The sequence below is a fragment of the Ovis canadensis genome, chromosome 8 (genome assembly GCF_042477335.2).
Source record: "Ovis canadensis isolate MfBH-ARS-UI-01 breed Bighorn chromosome 8, ARS-UI_OviCan_v2, whole genome shotgun sequence".
In the NCBI taxonomy this organism is placed as follows: domain Eukaryota; kingdom Metazoa; phylum Chordata; class Mammalia; order Artiodactyla; family Bovidae; genus Ovis; species Ovis canadensis.
The window spans coordinates 62,209,576-62,229,921 of record NC_091252.1 but is presented as its reverse complement, the minus strand read 5'-3'; the positions used below and the strand labels follow the sequence as shown (position 1 = coordinate 62,229,921).

At 43.3% G+C, this 20,346-nt stretch overlaps 1 protein-coding gene across 1 annotated transcript in view; it reads left to right on the top strand.

Moving 5' to 3' along the window:
• The first annotated feature begins 10,114 nt into the window (after positions 1 to 10,114).
• The window catches only part of NT5E (5'-nucleotidase ecto), a 70,322-nt gene continuing 60,090 nt past the window's right edge, over positions 10,115 to 20,346 (top strand). Inside the window, exon 1 of the mRNA XM_069598336.1 lies at positions 10,115 to 11,094. Within this exon, the coding sequence (XP_069454437.1) occupies positions 10,756 to 11,094 (339 nt within the window). The 5' untranslated portion in view covers positions 10,115 to 10,755. The remainder of the gene's footprint in view (positions 11,095 to 20,346) is intronic.

The window sequence follows — 20,346 nt, the reverse complement described above, 5'->3', positions numbered from 1 at the left end:
TGTAGTTTTTTTGTTCTATAGTTAGGTTTATGAGTAATTTTGAGTTCATTCTTGTGATGGAAGTAAAAACTCTGTTTCTTTTTCTTTTTCTTTTTTTTTTTTTTTGCATGTGGATATCCAGTTGTTCCAGTAGCAATTGTTGAAAAGACTAATTTTTCTCCATTGTATCATCTTTGTTTTTTGTCAAGGGTCAGTTTACTGATTGGTTTACATTTCTATGGATTGCTTCTGGGCTCTCTATTCTGTTCCATCGATCTATGTATCTACTCTCATAATACTACACTGTTTTGAGGGCTGTAGCTTTATGGTAAGTTTCTAAGTTGAGTAGTGTCAGTCCTCTCTTATAAATTTAAAATATAATACTTATTCTAAACTGTGTAGTGTATACATCGAAATGATTCTCCCAATTAGTATTATTTTAACCAATGCCCATCAAAGTTTTTAATTTTCCTACGGAGAGATCAAGACAGTACAACTACTTCATAATTCCACTAATTGGCCAGAAAGAGGCTAAGTGGTGGAATTACAGGCTTTTGAGGTTTTATTCAAGAGATTTCTGGGTGAAATTCAGTATCAGCATGCTAATTTTAATTACAGATAAACATGGTATAGAACTGCAAATTCTCAGAACTCACTGAATATCTGTTACTGTAAAATTATGAGTTCAAATTTCCCCAAGTCAACTTAAAATATTATAATATATAACCAAAGCATATGAAAGGAAAATACAAAATCAAAAAATAAACTCTGATTGTAAAATGAATCTTACTCAGAATGTTCAAGAGGAAAATTTTATAGATTCATATAATTCCTTTTAGGAAATAGAACTATTTCCTAGAAGATACCATTCTTTCTCATTATAGTACATTTTAATTGCAACTGAAATCCCATGTTTTATCACATTTGCATAAGATTTAGCATTTTTGGTTTAATGTAAACTCCAAATATTTGCCATGCCCCAAATTTCCAATTTTGAGCTCTGTAATAACTGCATATATCATTACAGAATGAAACAAAATTATATTCTTTAAAAATCAAGGTAAATCCACAGATTTTCTAGTTTCATTGTAATGATGTTTTAAAAAGTCTTTCGAAACGTAAAGGGCATTCAATACAAAAGTCCCCAAAGTTGGAAACAACATTTTTGTCAGAAAAAGAAACATTATTTTAAAATGACCACATTGACAAAGAACAGTAACTCCTTGTTCTTTTCCAGAATCTAGATTTTTTGCCTTTGGAAGATTGTAAGCCCTTGTTCTCAAGCCCAAACTTATCAGCTCCTTGGTTTCTTCTTATTGACCCCAACATAAATTTGCTTCTTGAATTTTAAACTCTGCTAAGAGTCGGGGTGGGGGGCGGGGAGGATCATTGCTTTAAACTGAATTAAAACCAGTTTAATTCGCAGAACTAATATAATTTCATTCACAAGCCTTCTAGCTAAAATTCATCAAGTACATGAAATCAAAATGCCCCCATCCAGGGGATGACCCAGAAAGATGTTATGGGGAGGGAGGTGGGAGGGGGGTTCATGTTTGGGAATGCATGTAAGAATTAAAGATTTTAAAATTTAAAAAAAAAATAAAAATAAAAATAAAAATGAAAACAAAAACAAAAAAAACACAAAAAACAAAATGCCCCCATCCATGGTCTTCTTCCCAGAGCAGTTCCTCGTGACCAGGGTGACACCTGGAGCAACACAGATGGGAGGTGGCAGGACCAGGGAGTGCACTCCAGTGTAAGGCCTTCTCAGGGGTGACTTTCACAGCCTCCTATCCTGCCAAGGATTCTGGGGCTTTGCTCCATCTCTTAGCTGTTTCCAGTTGAGAAAGCCTGCATTCTACCAGATGAAGAGCTAAGGACGGGAAGAATATGTCCTCTTCTTCAGTTTAAAAAAATAAAATTCCTTTGTGTCTTCTGCCAGATGGCAAGGTTCTCCTGGCTTGTGACCAGGGGCAAATCTAAACCCCTTTCATGGGCCCTCAAGGCCAGTAAGACGTGATTTTCACCTCACCCACACCACCCTCCGAGGCATCACATATACGCCCCATTCACATGTCACACAGTTTTGTGATTGCTTTGTCTTGCCTTCACGTATTAGTTTCCCAGGGCCTCTGTAACAACATGTCGCCAACTGAGTGGCCTAAGCAACAGAAGTGCACTGGCACACTTTCCTGGAGGCTACAGTGAGATCAAGGTGTCAGCAGCGTTGGCTCTCTCTGAGGGCCATGATGGCAGATTTTGCTTCATGCCTCTCTTGCAGCTTCCAGTGGTTTTCAGGCAATCTTTGGCGTACTTTGGCTTGTGGAAGCATCACTGTGCTCTTTGCCTTCAAGTTTATGTGGTGTTCTCCCTGTGTGTGTCTTTATGAAAAACAAAATTTAACTGAGTAAGCATTAAAGATCTTATTGGCTCTGTATAAAGATTCATGATTCAAGATTCAAGCAGCATCAACAATCTAGCAGATGGAAAGGTTCCCTGAACAGTTAAACAAGGCAAGAGATTTTATAGACAGACTAGAGCAGGAATAAAGAAGTACTAGGCAAAAAAAAGCAGATTGTTTATTGCAAGACGACTTTCCTTAGAGGGGATGGCAAGGGTCTGACAGGCAGATTACTTGACTAATGTTGATCAGGCGATTCTTGATTGACTAGGGTAAGATTCCACTTCTGGGAGAGCTGAAACTGTAATTAAAGTCTTAGTTTGGTGATTTGGGGCTTGGCATAAATGACTCCATTTAGGGCCTGTTGCCTTTTCAACATCTTCACATCATCTCCCTTCTATGCACATCTGACTCTGTGTCCAAATTTCCCTTTATAAGTACACCAGTCATACCAGAACACGTGTGTGTGCATATGGGCAGTTGTTCAGTCTTGTCCAACTCTTTGTAACCCCATGGACTGTAGTCCACCAGGCTCTTCTGTGCATGGGATTTCCCAGGCAAGAATACTGGAGTGGATTGCCATTCCCTTCTCCAGGGGATCTTCCCTACCCTCGGATCAAAGCTGGATCTCCTGCATTTCAGACAGATTCTTTATCTTCTGAGCCACCAGGGAAGCCCTTATTGCCTAATAAGGTCACATTCTGAGGTCTTGGGGGTCAGAGTTGGTGGGACACAATTCAACCTGGCACACACTGAACGGTAAGAGCTTTAAGGACAGGTCTGTCCTGTGACCCATTTTAGCCCCAGAGCCCCATTAACACCTGTCACAGTGTGTCAAATATTCAGTAAGTATTTGCTGAATGGGCTTCCCTGGTGGCTCAGACAGTAAAGAATCTGCCTGCAAGGCGGGAGAACTGAGTTCAATTCCTGGGATGGGAAGATTTCCTGGAGAAGGGAATGGCAATCCAATCCAGTATTCTTGCCTGGGAAATCCCATGGATGGAAGAGCCTGGTAGGCTACAGTCCATGGGGTCGCAAACAGTGGGACACGACTGAGCGACTTCACACATTCACTCATTCAGAACTACTGTGCACAATCCAGCAATTCTACTTCTGGACATAAACCCAAAAGAGTTGAAAGCAGAGACTTGAACAGATACTTGTACAGCACATTCATAACAGCATTATTCACAGTAGCCAGAGATGGAAACAAGCTCCCACTACATATCTTCTTCTATCTGAGTTACTTGACCAGATGTTAGCACTTGTTTCTCTTCCAATTCTTCCTCCTCCTGCCGCTCCCCTTCCCCCAGTAACGGAGGATTTAAAAATTCAGAAGTGATTATAGTTGCCTTAAAGAGAAAATTATTCCAAGGAGAAGTGAACCATTCTCAGTGCTTACATACACAACCAGGACTCGAGCAGAACTTTGAACCTTGATTGAGAAATTTCCCAATTCAAGTCAGGATCCATTGGAATTTGCTAATAAATTCAAGTTAACCATCTGCTCCTATGAGCCCAGGTTTTCAGATGTATATCAGTTAATACAACTGTTAGTTTCTGAAAGTAAAGCAAGGGTATTAATAAAGAAAAAAAGATGGAAACACCTCTTAGTGAACTTTGAATCACATACTCTAGAGGCTCACACTGAATACAAGGGATTAGCTCAAAAACTACTTGAACTTAATCCAGAGCTTTTTCTAAAAACTGTAGACTGGACAGAGATTCAACAGTGTAAGCAAAGATCAAATGAATCAATTCTGGACTATTATGAAAGGTTTGGGGAAAAGAAAAAGAAAAAAATTAAGCAATATTCTGGCTTGACACCTGAGTCATTCTCTAACCACCAATATGACCCTTTGCTTAATTCTGTCTTTTCAGAAGGTTTAGATGAGGATTTGGCTACTTTGTCAAAAGACAATCTAGGTTGGTCTGAGTTACACATAAACACTCTTGTTATACTGGCTGACCAACTTTTCAAAACCATTAAAAGAAAAAAAGGAGGTATCTATGAAAAGTATGAACCTTCAATTGCACCAATTAAGTACACAATGCCTGTTGAAGGTTAACCGACCCCTAACTGGTTTAATTCCCAACCAGTAGAGAAGCTAGCTTGAAAGAAAATAGTAGTAAGTCCTGAGGAAATAAGTCCTATTTGAAGAACCTGATTTTTGCTCCCTGATCCTTGAGACCAGAGCTCTCAGGATCACTTATCTAGACCATCTCTAATTTCTGAGACTGAAGGGGGATAAAAAGGGTATGAAGCCTTCAAAAAAATTTTTTTATTCCAACTGCTACTTATAAACTAGTGAGTTTTATATTGTGATATCTGACTCATGACTAGGTTTAGAAAATGAAGTTAGATCTCTCAGTGTGTCTGTCTGAATACATGTATGTCTTAAGAGTCGTCAATATAATAATCAGTATAATACTTTCATTGTGCCTAGGTTTAATATAAGCTAACTAAGATCTTATTATATGTGTTGCAAATTTGTCAGCAAGGAAAATAACTCAATGTGAAGAAACTTTTAAGGAAAGAAAATGTAATAAGATAAGAATTGTAAAGAGATCATATAAAGAGATACCAAAAAAATGTAATGAGATAATGGAATACGAGAAAGTTTATTGACTAGCTAGTCACTCCTAAACAAAATAAGGTACTGAAACATTTAATACTAAACACTGGCTCCCTCTTATAGAAAACTTAAAGATATTTTGGACTACTAATGAATATGTTTGGTGCCATCCTGAGAGGTTCTCTACAAGAAAGCAAATATTTTTAGAAATTTTTCCTAAATCATCTAAATTATTATCACTGGTATTTATGTTCATCAATCTACAGAATACTAATATAAATGACAGTTGATGGTTGCTTAAGAAAAGTAGGATGCGTATTCTCAGTAAAGATGGCATATAAATGGAATTGTATTTTGTTAAGAAAAAAGGAAATAGGTCTGGTTTACAGATGACTGTTTCTGGATGGGCAAATTAAGTGATGGCTACAGAAAGTGAGGAAGGTTTGCAGAAAGCAGGCCCCAAGAAAAGAATTTCATGCATGGTACAAGTTTTCTTAAGATGCTGAACTGCCTTTGATAACAGATTTTAAGTTTATTTACCTCTGAAGTGATCTGTTCTGTAATTGGCCTTTGGAAATTTTGGTACTGTAGCTAAGTGAATAACTGTTGTTTCACAGTGACCTATGATCCTATCTGACTGAGTGTTCTAAATTCTTTTGATATTTATTGACAAAATTTTCTAAATCAAAATTTAATGAAGTCCTTTGACCATTAGTTAACTTTGGGATGCTTCAAAGGGCCCCTGAAACATCCCAAAGAGAGATATTAAACTAATTAAGTTTTTTGGTACATTAAATTACATGGGAAGTATTGTCAATAAGTAATAAATCTTCTTAGGTTATGTTGTTGTTCAGTTGCCCAGTTGTGTCCAACTCTTTGTGACCCCATGGACTGCAGCACACCAGGCCTCTCTGTCCCTCATCATCCCCCAAAGTTTGCCCACATTCATGTTCACTGCATCGGTGATGCCATCCAGCCATCTCATCCTCTGACACCCTCTTCTCCATCTGCCCTCAATCTTTCCCAGCATCGGGGACTTTTTCAATGAGTCAGCCGTTCCCATCAGATGTCCAAAATACTGGAGTTTCAACTTCAGCATCAATCCTTCCAACTAGTATTCAGGGTTGATTTCCCTTAAGATTGACTGGTTTGTTCTCCTTGCTGGACAAGGGACTGTCAGGAGTCTTCTCCAATAACACAGTTCAAAGGCATCAATTCTTTAAGGTCTGCCTTCTTTAAGGTCCAGCTCTCACAACTGTATGTGACAGCTTAGGTTATATTGTACAGTAAATATTACTAATACAGATATCCTAGAAATTATATAGAGTTTCTAAAATTCTGAAATGGCGTAAAATGTTATCAGTCATAATTCTAGTTATTGTCTACAAGTGTTATATATCACAGCAGTGACCAGGTAACTTTGTCAATTGAATTGTCATCAGATTTTAAATGTGCCTTTGTAAGTCTTTCGTCACTGTGGTTTCACTGATGCCTTTGCAAGAGTGCTTCCTTTTTAAGATTAACAGAAAGAACCTTCTGAAGTGTCTAACCTTCAGGACCAGAATGCTGAACTGAGTAAGAGATGAAAGCATCCTAATGGGAAAACACCTGCTGGCTTGATAAAACTGTTAACAAAAAGAGTTAGTTACAGAAGACAGTGAACACATGAATATCATTACAATTTTTATGGTTTCCATCTGAAAAATTGTTGGGTTGAATCTGTGTTTTCCACGTATAAGGAAAACCTTCCCCTCCAACTAATCATGGCTTACAATAATTTGGTAAATTATACATTTGTAAGCAGAATTGAAGCATTTATCCTTTTTCTCTATCTGCTCCTCCAGAGATTAGAAACCCTTAGATTCCCAGCAGCTTTATCACATAAATTAGGAGGGCTACCTCACTAACAGGTCAGAAATTTCAAGGTATATTGGGTACCTTGTAAAGGGAGGAATTCACCTAGATCTCTCAAGTCCTTGGAGTGACTCTCCCAGCCCTGAAAAGTGTTTTTTGTAAGTTCAGTCTGTGACTCCTTCCAAAAGTTTCAGCAAAGCAAAAAGCCTATATGATAAATTATAGTTACATAAATTATGAGGCCATGGTTTTTTGAGACCACACTTATTTTGCAACAAATAAGGTCTTCCCCAATGGCTCATCAGGTAGAGAATCCACCTACAATGCAAGAGACACTGGAGATGCATGTTCAGTACTGGGTTGGGAAGATCCTCTGGAGGAGGGAGGAAATGGCAACCCATTCCAGTATTCTTGCCTGAAAAATCCCATGGACAGAGAAGCCTGGCAGGCTACAGTCCACGGGGATGCAAGAGAGTCAGATACAGCTGAGCGACTAAGCACACATAGGTGACAATTGGCTTCCCAGGTGGCTCAGTGATAAAGAATCCACCTGCCTATGCAGGAGACATGGGTTCTATCTGTGGGTTGGGAGACCCCCTAGAGAAGGAAATGGCAACATACTCCAGGTTGTTTTGTTTTTGTTTTTTAATGTTTTAGTTGTGTTTATCTTTAAAACCTAAGTACAGAAGGTTTACTTTGTGAGTCAAGTATTTTTTCCTTATTTGGGTCCAGGCTGTAAATCATCTTCTTATAGGAGCTCCCTTCTTATAGGATGGTCCAATGTGATTTCCTCAAAGGAGGCAGCCAGCCAGCCTCATTGTGGATCTTTACATCATCAAAGAGTATGTCTCTTGCTCAATGGTGTGCAGCTAAAGGGATTGTTTGGGAGAAATGAGACCTTGCTGGTGTTGGAGGATCTCCTGTGGAGGCGTGGATCAGTAGTGGCTCACCATGGGAATGGGGGCACTGGCAGCAACAATCCTGGAAGATGCCCCTTCACCCACTCCATATTCTTGCTTGGGAAATCCTATGGACGGAGGAGCCTGGCGGGCTACAGTCCATGGGATCACAAAAGAGTCAGACATGACTTAGCAGCTAAACAATAACAACAAAATGTGGATATTTGATAGAAATTAGGGTAATTTTAGAGAGAAAGAGATTATGCTTCAAAAAATGTTAAATTCCAGTTTTGTTCATGGAGGTCTGCACTTACTGATTCATTTCCCAGAGAGTTCCTTGTTGTTACACTATATTATCGTAAAGGTAATTGAATTACTAAAAGGACACTCTAAGTTTTGTTTCTAAAGCTTATCTCAGTAATCTTTGAATGAAAATCAGATACCCCAGGACCTGCAAACAGGGGATCACGTATATTGGAAAAGATATAAAGGATTGTTTCCAAACTGGATGGAAGGACTTTTTATCAGGTGCTCTTAACTAGCTCATGCACAGTGAATCTGAAGGGAAACTGACTCTTGGATTAATTCCCACTTCTAAAGGCCCCTACATCAGACTGGTCTATAGAGAGGAATGCTGACCTCAAACCCACCTTAAAACAAAGCTCAAACAGAGGAAACTACACCCACCATGAGAAGAAGAAGATAACATCAGAAGTGACAGCTTACCCAAGATGCTGGACCTGATCATACAATTATTTATAATATTTTCTTGATTTCTTAGACCTCTGCATATAAATCAAATGTTTTTCTATCATTGACACAATTCTATGCCCATTTTAAAAATCAATCCAATTGTTGAGTTTGCAGCCAATTATCTGTGTCTATACTTCTAGACTACTTTGATGAACTTCTCCATTCCAAGCCTCTAATTGGCCCTAAGGAACTTTATTTTAGAAGAAAGGAAGTTCAGTCCTGTTCAGGCTACTCTTCATATTACTAGAATTCTCTCACCTGGCCAGTTAGTTATTGCTCTGATTCTGGCCATAAATATGAATTTTCCTCTAAAGTTATTCAAGCTCAGTCAGAGCAACAAGCAAAAATTCAGCCAAGGAATTAAGGAATAAAACCTCCCACAATTATGGGATGGATTTATGTGATTAACACCAGGCTATCATCATTTAAGTTTTAAGGCCTTCCTTTATCTTGAGAACAATTAAATTATACTAAGGATAACCAGCCTAATAACACTAGGAAATTGGGCTGGGACCTATGGACTGTGCGGATACATAATTTCCCTGAAAAATAAAGATTGGTGCAGAATAAACTAAGTCAGACGACCTGAGGCTATATTGCGCTACACTTAATGGAAGTTCTCGGCTGAATTCTTACTTATGACTTTAATAATACTGCTAGCTATGTTACTGAACTTTGCCTGTTTTACAAGATTGTTGTTTCTTGCATTACCAACTGTGTGACAGAAACTTCAATGAAAATAATCATGACTAGGTGATTTAAAGAAGTTGATCAAATCTATAGTTTTGTATGCAGTTGGAGAAAGAAATGGCAACCCACTCCAGTATTCTTGCCTGGAAAATTTCACGGACAGAGGAGCCTGGCAGGCTACGGTACATGGGGTCTCAAACAGTCGGACACAACTGAGCAACTAATACTATGTGATCAATGATTGTAACAGTGTAACTCTAGATATGAGAAGATACAACAAGAGGGAATTTTTCCTGGACCATAACAGATTAAGAGAGGTAGGTGGTCCAGAGCCCTTTGGTTACTGTTGATAGACCTAGTCCAGTAACAGCAACACTGAGCGGCCCATCAGCAAAATCTTTGCCAGATCTAGGAATGAGCCTTTAGGGCACTGTGGGACGAAATGGCCAGGAAATGCCTTCCAAAGTACAGTCGGATTTATGCCCATGAGAGAGCCCTGTCAATTACAAACCGGTACTTGCCATCTACCTCTGCAAGGATTAAATCATGTACTGCTGCAGCTGCTGACCTTCAGCATCGCCTGAAAGGAGTTCAGGGTGAGAGCAGAAATGAGGCACTCTGTGCTGGTGGGGGGTGGATGTTGTGGGGAGGGGGGGATGGTGTGAGGTGGGGGGATGAGGGGGAGATGGGGACTGGAAGGACAGATCTTCAGATAGATATTTTCAGGAGCTGATTTTTTGAGCCCAATTCTTTTATTTCCTCACATCTAGAAAAGCGCTGAAGTCCTTCATGGTGACGACTATTTTTTGTGACCAAAGCTTCCTGAGACCAGTAGAAATTTTCTGGAAAAAATAGGGACTTGATTGCATGTACTCTGCCTTCACCAAAATCACATATATATTCTCCTTCCCCCCTACCTCTTTGGAGCAGTTTCTCAGAGCTATTTGAGGTGCTATCTCCCAGGCTACAGTCCTTTTTTTGCCCCAAATAAAACTTAACAGTCAACTCTCAGGCTGTGTATTTTTAAGTCACCACTCCCACAGCCCCCAAAGCACAGCGCTGCCCTCGCTCCCTCCTCTCACCTATTTTCCTTTCCACCTCCTCTCTCTTCCCTCTTCCCCTTCTTTCAAGTGAGAACTGGCAACCACAAACCCACAGAAACAACGCATCCCTCTAGAAAAATTTAAAGAGGCAAGATCAGCGAAGACCTGGAAGCGGAGTGGGCCCTCCAAGTCCTCCCGCGCACCTCCCAAAGAGCAGCCCATCACCGATAGTGGGACCACCAGGGTCCAGGCTCCCTGGTCGGGCCGGGACCGTGACCGGCGCCCTCTTCCCGCGGGGAACAACCTCCTCACTGTTCCCGCCCGGAGCGAGTGCCAGCCGCCAGCCGCGCCCGAGCCGCCCCGCTGGCCAGGGTCGGACGGGGTGACCGCGGGGGTGTGCGCCTGGCGGTGTGGGGCCGGCCTCGGGAGAGCCCGCCCCGGCCCGGCCCAGCCCCGCCCGCCGGCCCGCGCAAGCCTCCTTCGACTCGCCGCCGCCCTCCTTCGACCGCCCGTCTGGTTCGCACTCACGGGCGCTCGCGCTCTCGCCACCAGCCGCAGCCATGGATCCCCGAGCCGCACGCACCCCGGCGCTGAGGCTCCTCGCGCTGGGCGCGTTGCTGTGGCCCGCGGCGCGCGCCTGGGAGCTCACCATCCTGCACACCAACGACGTACACAGCCGCCTGGAGCAGACGAGCGAGGACTCGAGCAAGTGTGTCAACGCCAGCCGCTGCGTGGGCGGCGTGGCACGGCTTGCCACCAAGGTGCACCAGATCCGCCGCGCCGAGCCCCACGTGCTGCTGCTCGACGCCGGCGACCAGTACCAGGGCACCATCTGGTTCACCGTGTACAAGGGCACCGAGGTGGCGCACTTCATGAACGCCCTGCGCTATGATGCCATGGTAAGACCGCCAGCCCGGCAGGCTGGGGAGCCCCCGGGGTGGAGTGTCCGAGCGAGAGAGATGCCCAGGTGAAGGAGCCGCAGATGGTGAGGCCGTGGGTGGCGAGCCTAGGACCCCGGCGCTGAGCGATGTGGAGAGAAAGCGAGACTCCCTGCAGTCTTCCAGGTGGATGCTTACATAGACGCCCCTTGGCTGATTCGTCTTAAATGGACTGATGTTGTACCTCCACCAAGAAATTGGGTATTTAGAGGAGCAGGACTCGGACTTGCCAGTGAGGAGGTTCAGCTGGGATGTGCAGGACCCCAGTTACACTGTGCCCTGGACCGAGGTAGACCCCTCACATATCTCTCATTTACTGCTTGGTCTTTCGAAGAAATGCTTTATCTCCAGTTAATTGGAAGGGAAACAAACTCAGGGACAAAGAGGTTAAGTGCATTATCCAGGTCATGTGCACCAAGACAGGGAGCGAGATAGGATAATAATAGATCCCAGATCCCTTTGACCCCAGAGCTTAAGCATAATTAAGCTCACAGACTTGGGGAGAATCCCAGCTGGACACCTTCTGTGTGCAGCTGACTTTCTCTGTGCCTTAGTTCCTGCCTCTAGAAAACAGGGTAATAATCCTGTCTGCTTTCAGAGGGTGGGCCGACACATAGTTGTTGTTTAGTTGCTAAACTGTGTCAGACTGTTTTGCAGCCCCATGGATTATCATCTGCCAAGCTCCTCTGTCCGTGGGATTTCCCAGGCAAGAATACTGGAGTGGGTTGCCATTTCCTTCTCCAGGGCATCTTCCCCACCCAGGGATCAAACCCACATCTCCTGCATTGGCAGGTGGATTTTTTACCACTGAGCCACTAGGGAAGCCCACTTCAGAGGGTTGGCTGGCATATGGTATGACCTTTTTAAATGTTAGTTCTTATTATTACCAGACACTGTTGTAGAGGTTTAAAAACAGAAATAAAGAAACTTCCCTAGGGAAGCCAAAATACTGAAAGCACTGGGTTTCAAAGAATTTCATTAAAACCAGTTTGGCAGCAGAGATGTAGGAAGAGTCCCACTTAAGAGATGAGAGGCTGCAGGTGCCAGCTCCTCAGTGCTCTGTTAAAGGTGATGCCTTATTTTGTTGGACTGAATTCTAGAAAAAGAGCAGAGAGGAGTGGCACAGTAATAAATAAGTATGACTTTTGTAAGTCAAACTAACGCCCGAGTTTAGCAGTGTGTGAAATCCTAGAGTGAAGGGATTCTGTGTGGTGAAACTGGGGGAAAAAATCCTAGAAGTTTTACAACAGGAACAGAGCCAGGGGTCCAGGGAGATGTGGTATGTGGATATGGGAGCCAGGGAGAGGTGTGGTCCTGCCTGGGATACAGCAGGCTAACGGTACACTTTGTATCAGAGGAACAGAGAGGTGGGCAAAGCACAGTGTTGTATTTTTCCCCCTGGAAACTTGGAGAGAGGAGGACAGGAAAGATACAGGGTGGGTAGACTTCTTTTTTTTTTTTCCAGGAAAGCTCATTGTAGAGAGATGAAAGAAGGACAGAGAGGTCCTCTCTATCTGATCGTTGGTTTTAAGGTTATCAGGAACACTCAGAGCCACTGCAATTCAAAAGCTATGAGCCCCATAGCCTTTGTGTTTACCTGAGCCACAGCATTTATCTGGGGGACTTGCCAGCATCTGGACTGTGCCAAAGACTCGCAGGTCTCAAGAATTCTGTGTATGGTCTCTTAGTGTTCTTATCTCAGCAGCTAGACCTGCCTGATGCTTTGTCCTAGGTAATGACAGAATAAATATTTATAAAACTGAATTGTTACTAGCCCACAGTTGCCATTTCCTCCCAGAAAGAATAAACCTTACGTGAGCTTGTTTTGATTTCATCTACAAACCACAACTTTCTAAACTTTGCTTTTCATGACGCTCTTTTTTCCACAGTTGTGTAGACTCCTTTCAGTGGAAAAAAAAAAGTGGATAATTCCCAGTTTTCCCAAGTGATACTGTTTTCCTCTTTCAGATGAATTAAGCTCACAATGTTAATCAAGTGTTTATGATAAGATGCTGGGTGAAGCTGAAGCAATCTGCTACAAGTTACAGCCCATCACCATCAGAAATGTTTAGAATACTTATTGTGGGATGGATTTACTGTCTTTTAAATTTCACTCAAAACAATTGGACCAGGGCCTGAGGAAAACTAGGCAACTTATGTAATGTTGGCAGGTTGTGAAAGAGGAGGAAAGCCAAAGGTAAGGTTGGTGGCCAGATTGTTGATACCATCTCATCAGATTCACTCCATGCAGGTTTGACAAACATGGTTTGACCTGCATAAAATCTTAGTTCTTGTGATGCTTTAGTAGGGGATAAAGCTCTGCCACATTCGCTGTGTTTTGGTTTTCCAGTGGCTTTTCACTGTCATTTTGCTTACACACCGTTCAGGGAGTTTATTGCTGTTCTGCTGTTAAAATCTACCTCCAGCCCACCAACCTGCTGCCACCTCTTGACTCTCAGGAAGCTGGAGATGTAGATCAGGGTGGAAAACAGTCGTGAAAGGATATCCCCAGTTCTCTAGAAACTGGGCCTGGTTAGAGGAGCCACATCTAAGGATGCATGGGTTTGGAGGGCAAAGAGGAAGTGACTAGAAGTTAACTTAACCCCAGGAGTTCCCTCAACCTCTGGACTTGCGAGCCCCAGTGAGAACAGCTTAGAGGGGTTCTTTTTTTTCTTATTGGTAGCTAGTTGCTTTACAGTGTTATAGTGATCTCTGCCAAATATCAACTTGAATCAGTCATAACTCTGTGTGTGTGTGTCTGTGTGTATCCCCTCCCTCTTGAGCCTCCCTCCTCCGACCCATTCCACCCCCCAGGTCATCACAGAACACCAGGCTGGTCGCCCTATGTTGGTTACATAGCAGCTTCCACTAGTTATCCATTTTACACATGGTAGTGGATATATGTCAATGCTACTACTCAATTTGTCCTACTCTCTCCTTCCTCCGCTGTGTTCACCAGACCATTCTCTATGCCTGTGTCTCCATTCTTCTCTGTAAATAGGTTCATCAGTAGTGTTTTTGTAGTTTCCATATATATGCTTTAGTATACAATGTTTGCTTTTTTTCTTTCTGACTGACTGCACTCTGTATAACAGGCTCTAGGTTCTTCCACCTCACTATAACTGACTCAATTTCATTCTTTTTTATGGCTGAGTAATATTCCATTGTATATGTGTACCACAACTTCTTTAGCCATTCATCCACTGATGGATATCTAGATTGCTTCCTGGCTATTGTAAATGGTGCTGCAGTGAACATTGGGGTACCTGTGCCTTTCAGAATTCTGGTTTTCTCAGGGCATGTCACCAGGAGTGGGATTGCTGGATCGTTTTATTCTTAATTTGTTTCATTCTTAATTTGTTTAGGAATCTCCATACTGTTTTCCACAGTGGCTGTACCAATTTACATTCCACCAGCAGTGCTGGGGGGTTCTGATAGTACTGGAGCCAAAGACAAGCTTAGAGACTTCTGGACCCAGCTGCCAGGCAGAAAACTCTAGAGGGAGGCCATCACAAGCTGCTAGTTAGTGTCGCTGTGTTGGTGGAGGCACAAGAAGACAGCTCTGATGTACTCACCATGTGACTTGGGCGGGTTGCTTTCTCTGAGCTTCCTGTTCCCAACTGCAAGACTGGCGGAATCAACTACCACCCCGCCCCTCTGTGTAAGACTTTTGCAAGTGATCCATGCGATGGCAAATGTAAAACTCCCTAGCTTCCTGCTGGCTCAGAGTAAATACTCAGTAAAGTTAGTTCCATGTGTCCTGCCAAAAAAAAGAGAAAGCTGTGAGTAAGGGGGGTTGGGGTTTTAAGCTCTCAGTTTATCTGATTCTGACTGCCCACACAGCCTACCACCCTCCTCTGCCCACTCCACCAACTTTTCTATGTCCCATTTCTGAACTATTCTTTTTTCTTTTTTACATTTCTTTTGTTTTTATAGAAAAAATTATTTTTAAATGCTAATCATGTAACATATTCCATCAAGACATACTAGAGGTTGGATTTTTTTTTTTTTTTGGTTTGGGCTATTCTTCATGTTTAGTCATTGAGCAGACTTATGTGAACCCCCAAAAGCACAGAAGCAAAGGGATTCATCTCCAGGGATGGGATTCTCACCACCAAGGTGGGCTGTGGGGAAGGGCAGCCTCTTTTGGGCCCTGTTGTAAGGCCCTGGCCACTGAGCCCAATTTCTGTCTGACAGCCAGCAGCCTCAACCTGAGCAAACCATTCCCTGATGCCAGAGCCAGCAGCCTGAGTGGGGACCATGGCCCCTGACTTTACCTCACCCAAGCCCAATAGACCCCCTTTAGCCCACATGCCTCACCTTCCATTTCCCATGTAGGCAGCCCTCCTCGCATGTTGCTGTTTGTGTTTGATTTCTATGTGGGATTGTAGAACCTTTGTTATAGTTTTAGTTGCTTATACTTTTAAGTTACGCAACTCATTCTGTTACTCAGCTCATTGTTTCTTTTGTTCTGAACTGGGCACCCGCACTGTGCCTCATGCACCATGAAGACCTCCCCACATTTTAGCTTTTGCTCCCCTTTGATGGGTTTGGACATGGGACACATCATGCTGAAGTTCCACAAATGTGCTGCCCCAAATAGCCTCCTGCAGGTCCCGCCTGTGAGACTTCCTTTAGGATCCATACCCATGGCAGGATTGCTGGGCACAAGGATGTGTACACTTACTCAAGAACTGACCACCAGATGGCCTTCCTGGGGCCTTCTATTCACCCCACCCACCCCCAGGCAGACATGACCCTAACCCCACCACATCCTTACCCCTACTTTGCATCATTCTCCAGCTTTCCAAGAGGTGTAAAATGACATCTCACTATCTGAGCTTGTGTTTTTCTAATAATTAGTAAAATTAATATGTTAACTTTATGGGTTTCCTCTGCCCTAACTGCATGGTCACATACTTTGCTCTTTCTTTATAAATTAGGTTTGCTCTAGTTTTCTTACTTTTCAAGAGTTCTAAGTATTGATCCATAATCAGTTTTATTTTTTCTAATTGTTTTTGTCCTTGCCATGTACCATGTGGGATCTTAGTTCCCTGACCAGGGATTGAACCTGTGCAATGGAAGCACACTGGACCACAAAGGAAGTCCCTGCAATCAGTTTTAGACATTGTTGTTTCCTCCTCCAGGGGATCTTCCCAACCCAGGGACTGAAGCTAGGTCTCCTGCATTGCAAGTGGATTATTTACCATTTTTAGATCTATTAATTTTGTCCATAGCATTGTCAACTTGTTTTATTGGGTGGGAATTTTTAGGACATCAGGCCCAGGCCTGGGAGATAGCATCTCAAGTAACCCTGAGAGAACTGCCTCAAGGAGGCAAGGGGAGGAGCCTGGTTGTATAGTTTTGCAACATCAAAATAGTAGATAGTCTGAACATCAAAAGAGTTATGCCAGTTAAAGAAAACTAAATATCCCAAGTTAAGGATTGTAGTGCTTTATATAGTTTTATATAATGAGTGTAGTGCTATATAGTTTTATATTAAGGAGTATAGTGCTTTATATAGTTTTGCAACATCAAAATAGTAGATAGTCTGAACATCAAAAGAGTTACGTCAGTTAAAGAAGACTAAATATCCCAAGTTAAGGATTGTAGTGCTTTTCTATGTATGGAAAGTTGCAGGAGTCTGGCTCATTGAAGTCATTCCTTTGATGTGTACCTCTAACATCTGGGGCCAGTATGTGTGTTTTCAGATCCTGATCTTCCTCAGGGCTCATCCTGGGGAGTGGCTGCAGTCTGATGGCTGCTAGATAGCTGGTATTCATCTCCTTCTCGAATTCCCTTAGGGCCCATATTGAGGGCTGCCATCTCTGATGACTGTGACATCCTTGTTTACTGATATGGCAGAAAATACTCCATTTTTTAGTGTCTTTCATTGAACAGAAATCCTCCACTTGGTATAATCAAATTAATTTTTTTTTTGTCTTATGGTTTGTGCTTTTTAAATTTTACATAAGATTTCGGCGGTTTGAAGCTTGTCATCCCCAGCACTCATCATTGGAATTCAGACATGAGTACTGTTCTCTCTGCCTTTGAGAGATGGTGAATCTGTAACTGGGAATATGCCATTCAGCTCTTTGAGCCATCAATTCCTCATCTGTAAAGTCTGAGGGTCCTCACATCTCTAAACCAGTGGTGACCTGAGAAATATTTTGATTCCATTTCAATTCAGTGGAGGGATGGGAGGATGAGGCAAAGGTGCAGAAGCAGGAATCTGTAAGATGGACCAGCCTGGACCAGAGCAAGGTGGCAGGAATCAGGAGAGATGGGATCACATGCAACTTACAGGCCACCCTGAAAAAATGGGGCTCTGCTCTATTGTCATGGGGAGCCACTGGAGGTGTCTGAGTGGAGGAATTGTGGTTAATAAAAAATAAATGTTTTGTCTTTGTCTGCAGTTCCTGGCACATAGCTCCCCAAACTCTTGGGGATACGTGATCAGTGTCTTCTATATGTCAATGAGATGATTGATGGCTGGAGACTCCTAGGCATCTTCAGCGTGAGATTAGAGAGTAGGAACTATTAACCTCTGGGGAGAGGCAGGGACCCAGAGACTGAGCTAATCACCAGCAGTCAGGGATTTGATCAGTTATGCCAATGTGATGAAACCATCCTAAAAAGTCCTAAATGGTGAACACACTGAAGTGGTGGCACGGTGGTGTGCCCAGAGAGAGCAGGGAAGCCCTGTGCACCCTTCTGCTTGCACGCCTTGCCCCATGCATGTCTTCCACTTGGCTGTCCCTGAGTTGCAGCCTTTATAGTACACCAGTAACCATAAAAGCAAAGTACTTTCCTGAGTTCTGTGAGTTTTTCTAGCAAATTATCAAAACTGTGTAGGGTCTTGTGGGAATCCCTGATTTACAGCTGATGTATTACAAGTACAAGTGACCAAGACCTGCAACTGGCATCTGAAGTGGGGGCAGGCCTGTGGCTCTGAACCCAGGATCTATGATTTGATGTTCACTCCTGGTAGACAGTGTGTGTGCGCTAAGTCGCTTCAGTTGCGTCCTGCTCTTTGCAATCCCATGACTGTGACCCTCCAAGCTCCTCTGTCCATGGGATTCTCCAGGCAAGAATACTGGAGTGGGTTTTACTGGAAGGGATCTTCCCAACCCAGGGATCGAACCCATGTCTCCTGAGTCTCCTACATTGGCATGTGGTTTCTTTACCACTAACACCACCTAGGAAGCCCCAGGTAGATAGTGTCAGTATGGAACTGAATTGTTGGACACCCAGTTGGTAACCTCAGAGACCTGGACAATTAGCTGATATGAGAAAACACTTCTCAGCCACAGAGGGAAATCACAGTTTTGGAAGAATGAATAGAAATGGATGGGAGGGCAAAGATACCAGAAAAGAGGAAGGGAGAAGGGGCTGGACGGTATAGTCTAGTCGAGAGATGAAGACAGACTGAAACTGGGCAAGGACTTGTATGGCTGCAGTGCAGAAAGCTGACGTCTTAACAGCAGACATTTGTGGCAAAGTAAGTATTTATTGCCGGGCGCCGAGCAAGGGAGTAAGAGAGAGCCTCAGATCAACTCCCACTTGGGTTTTGAGTTGAGGGTGTTTTTAAAGGGAAAGAACAAAGAAACTGAAATTCATCATTTTGTGACGGTTCTCAGTCACAGTTTCGGGAGCCAGTAAGTCTCTGGTTTAGGATTCTCAGGCCAGGTGGTCTGTGACTTGGGGGCCTATTAGAAGAGCAACCTGAAATTGTATGTTAATGATGAAATCTACAACAGCGGTTCCTCCAACTCTGGTTGATTACTGTTCTATAAACCCGTGGTTGAGGTCAGTGGGGACAGGAAGTGAATAAAGTTTTGAATAGAGAGATTAATCATTAACTTGGAAGAGAATTCGGTTTTAGGGGCACTCCAGGTCAGAACTATGGTGATGGGGAAAGAAAGGCTGAATCCACCAGCGCCATTTTCAATAGGCAGGCAGCATGGCACAGGGCTAGGAGGGTGAATTTAGGGTGACTATCTGGGATCAGGTCCCCTCCCTGCCACTTAAAATCTATGGACTGTGAGCAGGTTCTTGAATCTCCTGGAGGTTTTCTTTCCACAGGTGTAATGTGAGTGTGATCATGGTCTTCTCCCCATAGGTTGGTGTAGGGTTTAAAGGAGATGACAGAGACTTCCCTGGTGGTGCAGTGGCTAAAACTCCACTCTCCCAATGCAGGAGACCCGGGTTTGATCCCTGGTCAGGGAACTAGATCCCACATGTCACAACTAAAGATCCTGCATGCTACAACAAAGACTCAGCACAGCCAAATAAATAAATAAATATTTTTAAATGAATATTAAAGGAGATGATAGTGGGTGTAAACTTCTTTGCACAGTGCCAGCCACAATCAGGGGTCAGTAAGTGCTGGCTGTACTCACCTTCTGTTGGCAGAGGTGGCTCAGAAGAGCTTATAATCAAAAGATGACTAAGAGGGTTCAAGTCCGGGACACAGGGCGAGTCAGCGGTGTTTGACATTGCACCTCAAGAGTGCAGAGGTGTAGTAAGATTACCCCCTGACAGCTAAAGCCTCCTATTTCCAGGCTTTTCCTGACTTAGTGGCCATGCTTGTGCCCATGGGGTTGTGGCAGAGAGAAGCAGTAGAAAGAGATCTGGATAGGACCTCAGGACACTCAGGTTTCACTTCTTGGCTTCTCCAGCTTCTAGCTATGTGAGTTTGGGCAGTGGATTCCTCATCTATAAAACAAGGGATTTGGAGGGGGTGGTCTGCTCATGTCATTTCTCAGTGCCTCAGGCCCTGCCTAGCTCTATGTCTTGCTTCTAATCTGCCAACACACCTCGACTGGTCCCAGGACTTAATAGTACTCATGGGTCTAAGTTGGCCTGACAACTCTTGTTTCTCCTCCACAGTTCCTTTCATAGAAGCTATTTTCTTTTGGAGGGATGGCTTGGGTCTTCCCCCAGGTACCTCCAGGTGGCTACTGCTTCCAGACAAAGAGGTTCCCAGGATTTTAGATGGAGGGTTATCTGTTTTGTAATAGAAAATGATGGCCAAAATGGAAGGGTGATGAACCCAGTTTCAAGTCTGTTTTCTGTGAGGTTTACTTACTTTTTCAGTCCACGGAGATTCACTAGGGGCTCCTCTGGTGGCTCAGATGGTAAAGAATCCACCTGCAATGCTGAAGACCTGGACTTAGTCCCTGGGTTGGGAAGATCCCCTGGAGAAGGGAA